Source organism: Rhinopithecus bieti, unplaced genomic scaffold (assembly GCF_001698545.2).
Source record: "Rhinopithecus bieti isolate Rb0 unplaced genomic scaffold, ASM169854v2 scaffold_6907, whole genome shotgun sequence".
Classification (NCBI taxonomy): domain Eukaryota; kingdom Metazoa; phylum Chordata; class Mammalia; order Primates; family Cercopithecidae; genus Rhinopithecus; species Rhinopithecus bieti.
In genome coordinates this window covers 4,489,832-4,496,824 of record NW_016805647.1, presented here as the reverse complement: position 1 = coordinate 4,496,824, position 6,993 = coordinate 4,489,832, and the positions used below count along the sequence as shown (strand labels likewise).

At 49.7% G+C, this 6,993-nt stretch overlaps 1 protein-coding gene across 1 annotated transcript; it reads right to left on the bottom strand.

The window, feature by feature from the left end:
• Positions 1-597: 597 nt before the first annotated feature.
• LOC108530412 (leucine-rich repeat-containing protein 37A3-like) lies at positions 598-2,781 on the bottom strand. The gene is given in 3 exon segments (XM_017873343.1): positions 598-689; positions 1,094-1,473; positions 1,476-2,781. Coding segments are annotated over 3 exon segments (849 nt in total). The 5' UTR covers positions 1,927-2,781; the 3' UTR covers positions 598-671.
• Positions 2,782-6,993: the final 4,212 nt, after the last annotated feature.

Here is a 6,993-nt window from a genome sequence, read left to right as displayed (position 1 = left end):
TTCAGGCTTTGCATGGTCTCCTTCTCGTTCTGGATGCCTCCCATTCCTGCCAGACCCCCAGCCATCCCTGAGGCCAGGCCCCCGGACCCCATGCCGCCCCGGAAGCTGGTGGAGCGGGACACGGAGATCCGGGAACCAGAGCCCCCGGCGCCTGCATAGACACTGGCCGCGCTGCTGACCGGCCGGGCGCCGTAGCTGGGCGCCTGGACAGAGCCCAGGGACCGGTAGTTGGTAGAGAAGGTGGAGCGAGTGGTGAAGCTCATGCTGTATGGGAGGAAGGCGAGACGACAGGACTCAGGCTTTGCCGACCAATTTACTTTCATAAATTTCGTAAGTTGGGTTGTTGGATGCAGGTGGAAGAGAGGGGCTCTTTATATTGTTTTTCAAAATACTCAGGGGCCCGTCTCCATCTTGTACATTTGAAGAAAGCTGTTTAATGAACGGTAACAATGTTGATTTCACATCTAGATTTACCACTGAGAAATAAGGCAAGATGTAACTTAGTGCACTGATAACCTCACTCTCGTCATTGGTGTCTAGCTGCTCACTCCCAAAGCCTGACAAGTTGATGCCACTGCTGTCTGAGGGCGCCTCCGGCTCAACAGTCAGCTCAGTGCTCGTGTGCTCCTTCCGGGCCTGTAACACCTTCATGAACGCTCCTTCTGGATTCCCTATGGATGCTTCTTCAGCTGTGAAAAAAGAAGAGACTGCTTTGATCATGAAAGATGATGGGACGGCATGCATCAGTCCACAGCTGTACGCCCCAGTCACACGGAGTAGGAGTCAGCAAACATTCAAGTGCCATTCAGAGCAGAAACATACACCCAATCCTAAACCTACGAAATGGCAACAACAAAAGGAGAAAAAGGCATCTGTTGAAAACATGGCCACCTACTTGGAACCTACAGTTCATCTTGTGTACTAATCTATTTCACTCTCTAAATGAGCAAAGTGGGAGATCACAGTCATGGCCAAAGTTACATGGCCAAGACAGGCTGTGGCCTGAGCATCCCAGGTTCTCCTGTGTGGGCACTTTCCTGGCATACGCTAAATGATGGGAAATCTGGGTCTCATATTTCTGTGTGGTCCTCACCTCACTCAACCTCTGCTCTTGTTCACTCTGGGCTTCTGTGCTCTCACTGATATAGTTCTCAGTTTTCCACTGTTCCGTATCCCATTCTGCCTTGGACGCCTTTACATCCTCCTGCTCGCTGAGAAGCTTCGTGAGGAGGCCTGTCCTGGAGATGAGCTTGGCACAGGTCACTTGCACACGGGTGTCAGAGCAGTCCATCTTCAAGGTCCGGATAACATGAGAAATGAGCCTTCTCACGTTGTTGGGGATGAGGGACCGTAGCTGCTCGGTTAGCTGAATTTCAAACTGATCACCTGCAGACGAGAGCAACGGGTAATCGAAGCTTTTGGGTTCGGAGGACAGGTCAGTGCCCACGTTGTTGTATTCCCATTGTGTTGGATGGGTTTAACAGGTGGCCCTAAGTTGAACGCAGTCCCAGTGGAATCTGCCTCAGGAGGAGGATTGTAGTTTGTGTTTTCAGAGATGGTGCCTTCTGGCATAGTAGTGGTTTCCATAAAAATGTTTTCTTCGAAGGCATTTCTTGCAGTTGTGTCTTTTACATTCGTGTTCTCTGTAACACGTTCTGAAGTATCAAATAAGTTCAGGAAATTAGGACTCAGGTCTACTAAAGGCAAAAAAGCCCTTTGTGAAGGGGAATTGATGAGGCTGTTCGCTGCAGAGAATGGCGGCGTGTTTGCAAGCATCAGTCTATCGAGATAATTTTTCTTTCTCAAATTTCGACTCTTTTTGGCCTTGGGTGTTCTGTGGGCCACACGGTAGCGAGTTTTATGATAGCGGTAGGAAATGTACGATTGGTCTAGCAGCCTTTGTATTCTTAACTCTAGCCTCTGCATTTTCTAAAATTTAAATACTGTAGGTTGAATCATTGGATCTGTGACCTGAGGTAGGGCTTTTGCAGGGTTGGAAGCAGAAGGCTCGCCCATGAAGAAGTGTTTCGGCACAGAGGAGACTGCCGCCTTACGCTCTTCGGTGAATGAAGGCTTCATGTAGATGGCATTTCCTACTAACTTCTCGGGCTTTCTCTATGTGAGGCTGTTCCAGCTCCCCTGGGACTGGGCTCCTGAGCCTTTTTTCTTGGGCAGCGTTCTCCACAAATGCCTGTGCACCCTCCTCCCTCCTGGTGCTCTGCTTTCTCACCTCTTTGAAGTGCGTTGTCTGGATATGTTCCTTGGGCCCAGGAGGACTCTTCACTCTCTGCAGGTTTTTGCCTACAGTTTGAATCTTTTATCAGGACTCTTTTCCTGTGGTTGGATATTTTCTGATTTTTTTTTTTTTTAATTCTTCAGCTAAAAGAGCGGAAGAGGTGATTTATTTTAGGGTTGTTACACTCGGCCACAAACACAGAAATAGTCCAGAATGTCACAAGTCCAGGGCAGAGGACCAACATGGGCAGTTTTGTTTATGAGCAAGGTGGGTCTCAGAGGTGATCGGCGATCAGAGGGCGATGAAGTTCTAGATCCATTGAGACAAGCTCTAGACAGTAGCATGCAGTCCCACAACTTGTACCAGCATCCCCAGCGCCTGGCATTCCATGTTTCTGCTCCTGTGGCCTCCATGATGCAACAAGCTAGCGGTTTACTTGGACCTCTGCCTCATCTTTCTTCTTTTGCGCTTCAGCCTGCGCATTCGCTTCTTCCTCCACTTGGCTCTCATGGCACAGAGGTTTCCAAGAAAATGGCACTAAGACCGAGAGCAGGTTCAAGCGATTCTTATGCCTCAGCCTTCGGAGTAGCCTAGCTAATTTTTGTATTTTTAGTAGAGATGGGGTTTCGCCATGTTGGTCAGGCTGGTCTCGAACTCCTGACCTCAGATGATCTGCCTGCCTCAGCCTCCCAAAGTGCTGGAGTTGGTAATAGGCATGAGCCACTGCACCTGGACTGATTGTCAACATTTAAAAGTTATGAAGTTTCATCTAAAACTCAGATTTTGGTTTCTTTTGAAGGGATTGAAGATCTGAGATGCTTGTGTTATATAAGTTGCTGTTGAGTGTCATGCTAGAGAGGCCCAGGTGTGGTGGTTCATGCCTGTAATCCCAGCACTTTGAGAGGCCAAGGTGGGCAGATCACCTGAGGTCAGGAGTTTGAGACCAGCCTGACCAACATGGTGAAACCCCATCTCTACTAAAATACAAAAATTAGCTGGGAGTGGTGGTGTGCACCTGTAATCCCAGCTACTCAGGAGGCTGAGGCAGGAGAATTGCTTGAACCCGGGAGGCGGATGTTGCAGTGAGCTGAGATCACCCCACTGCACTCCAGCCTGGACAACAGAGTGAGATTCCATCTCAAAAAAAAAAAAAAAAAAAAAAAAGGGGTTATTTGGGGGCAAGCAGCTTTTAAAATAATGTAATACATTAGTTTAAATATTATTTGTAGCCTCTGGCAAAGTGGTGTTAGTTGTACAATAAAAAACTCTTAGACAATTTCCCTTTACAAGGGTCTGAAAAGCAAGTTTATTTTGAAAGGCAGATATTTTATTTAGTTGTGATTTTTTAAAATTTAATTTTATTTTTCAGACAAGGTCTCATTCTGTCACCCAGGCTGGAGTAGTGGTGTGATCTCGGCTCACTGAAAGTCCACTTCCCGGGCTCAGGCAATCCTCCCATCTCAGCCTCCCGAGTAGTTGGGACCACAAACACACACCACTACACCTGGCTAATTTTTTGTATTTTTGGTAGAGACAGGGTTTCACCATATTGCCTGGGCTGGTCTCGAACTCCTGAGCTTAAGTGATCTGCCCTCCTTGGCCTCTCAAAGTGTTGGGATTACATGTGTGAGCCACCCAACCCAGCCTTATTTAATTGTGATTCTTGATTACCTGATTTTTTTTTTTTTTTTTTTTTTTTGAGACAGAGTCTAGCTCTATGGCCCAGGCTGAAGTGCAGTGGCATGATCTCAGCTCACTGCAACCTCCGCCTCCTGGGTTCAAGTGATTCTCCTGCCTCAGCCTTCCAAGTAGCTGGGATTATAGGCACCCACCACCACGCCCAGCTATTTTTGTATTTTTAGTAGAGACGGGATTTCACTGTGTTGTCCAGGCTGGTCTCAAACTCCTGACCTCGTGATCCGCCTGCCTCGGCCTCCCAAAGTGCTGTGAGCTACCGCGCCTGGTGATTGCCTGATTTTTAAAATGTTGCTTTCTGGAAATAATCTCCTTCTCCTTCTCCTTCTCCTTCTCCTTCTTCTCCTTCTTCAACAAGGTCTTGCTCTGTTGCCCAGGCTGGAGTGCAGTTGTGCCATCATAGCTCACTTCAGACTCAAACTCCTCGGCTAACTGATCATCCCACCTCAACCTCCCGAACAGCTGGAGCTACAGGGATCTACTATGTTACCCAGGCTGGTCTTGAACTCCTGGGCTCAAGCGATCTTCCCGCCTCAGCCTCCCAAATTGCTGGGATTACAGGCGTGAGCCACCACACCTGGCTCTGAGACATCTAATGAAAGATTTCTTAAACATGTCAGAATGAGCTGGTTATGCCATTTGAGTCCCCTGAAGCAAGGAAAAGATCTGTAGGCCTTTGGGTTTGCATAACTGGAGGTTAGAGGGCAGAAGTTAGTGACTGGGCGGAAGAAGTGTTTATCTCACCCAAAAGTAGAGTGGGGATGGAGAGAAGGGGCAGACAGGGGACAGGTATTTAGAAGGAAGAATTGATAGGATGTGGGGTCTGGAGGAGAGACAGGAGACAAGGTTGACTCTTGGGTTTCTGGCCTGGGAGAATGGGTGGGAGGGGGACCTGTTCACTGAACTGAAGATCCAGAGCAGGAGAACGTGCTTTGCTTTTAGCTACGTGGAGTCTGCGAGTCTGGGTCAGCCATGAGGAGATCAGTGGAATATTGGAGTGCTCAGGAGAGAAAGCTGGGCTTAAGATTCACCATTGGTAAGACAGAGGCTCTGGGGAGTGGTAAAATCACCCTCACGGAGCTGTCTGCAAAGAGGCTGAGGCCTAGGAGGCACAGTGAGAATCCATTTGTATTTAAGGGATTAAAGCTGTTTGGCCAGGCGTGGTGGCTCACGACTATAATCTCAGCACTTTGGGAGGCCTAGGCAGGTGGATCAGCTGCGGTCAGGAGTTCAACACCAGCCTGGCCAACATGGTGAAACTCCAGCCTGGATGATGAGAGCGAAACTCTGTCTAAAAAAAAAAAAAAAAAGAAAGAAAAAAAAAAAGATGTTAAAGGGTCCAGGTACAGTGGCTTATGCCTGTAATTGCAGCTCTTTGGGAGGCCAAGGCAGGTGGATGGCTTGAGTCCAGGAGTTCAAGACCAGCCTGGGCAACATGGTGAAACTCTGTCTCTACAAAAAAATACAAAAGAAATTAGCTGGGCGTGCTGGCACTTGCCTGTAGTCCCAGCTACTCAGGAGGCTGAGGTGGGAAGATCACCTGAGCCCAGGCGGATAACCTGAGCTGAAGCTGCAGTGAGCTGTGATGGTACCACTGCACTCCAGCTTGGGTCACAGTGAGGCTCTGTCTCCAAAAGACTACAGGGTCCAGCTGCCTCACAGGTGGCCTTAGCCTCCATCCTGCTGGGCTGGACCTATTCCCAAAACCTTACTACAGAGGCAGACTGAGGAACAGGTGGGAAGGAGGGATTCTGACTGGAGCCTGCTGTCATCAGATAAAGTATGAGGTGGGACAAGATTCTAGATAAGTTCAGGATACCTAAGTGCCCTTCAGCAGCTCCCTCCTGCTCTCCAGGCCACTTAGTGGGCCTCTGGGACATTGCTGAGAAGGGGAGCTGAGAAGAAGGCCCCAACTGGGCCCCACTGGCTAGAGAGTGAGCAAACAGGACACCCAGGACATTCTTCTCAGCTGTGGGGAAGTTGGGAGGCCAGAGGTGCTCAGGGCTGCCACACTAGCTCCTCAGACTGCCCCCAGTGGGACATCAGGCTGGCTGCAGGCCAGGGTAGCAAGCTCCACTCCTTGTGTCCATGAGGCATGGAGATCATCATTGATGGAAGCCAGCATCTTGCTTGGGAGCTGGAGATCCGGGCTGAGTAGGGCTGAACATGAAGCACGCATCGACTTTCACTATATGCCAGACACTCTCATACATGTTTTGTCTAATCCTCATGAAAACCCTAGGAAGCAAATACAATTTCCCCCATTCTACAGAAGAGAAAACTGAGGCTCAGAGAGCACAAGTCCCATGCCAAGGATTCGCAGCTGGTGAGAGGCAGAGTTGGGAGGACAAGCCTGGAGCTCCGGCTCTGTCTCTCTGGTTTTCCCTGGGGTGACCCCACTTCTGCAACAGCCTCTTGCCTGCCTGACACTTGGATGTCTTTCTAGCCTTCACCCTTTCACACACTCATCCTCCAAATCATCACCATGTCCTGTCAGCCCTCCCCTTCTACAGATCTTGTGTCTGTCCCCTTCCCTCTACCCCTGGCTCACTCTCCCAGCTTGCGCTTCATGGTCTCCTGCCCTGGCTATGACGTCAGCTTCCTCCTTGGTCTCCCTGCCTGCCGGTTCTCCCACCTCCACCGCACCCCATCTCTCCTCCACATCAGCAGCCAAAGGGCCCTTCTAAAACACAAGTCTGACCTTTTTAGTGCCTGCTAATGATATCCCATTGTTCTCTGGCTAAAGTTCAACTTTCTGCACAGGTCACCAGGTTCTGTGGGCTCTTGTCACCGACATCAGCAGCCTCATGCTGACTGCTCTGCTGGCCTGCTGTGCACTCTCACCAAACAGAATACTGACTCTCCCTCCTGGGAACAGGCCAGGAGAATAGGCTGGGCCTTCTTGCCTCTGGGCCTTCGTTCCCATCACCGACCCTGCCCACCACAATCTCTCTCACCCATCTCTGATGACTGAAGTTCTGGCCACCCTTCAAAGCCCAGCTTCATGGAGTGCCTTTTGGCCAGAGCTCGGTGTGCCTTGGATTAAAGTTCTTTGCGTTCCT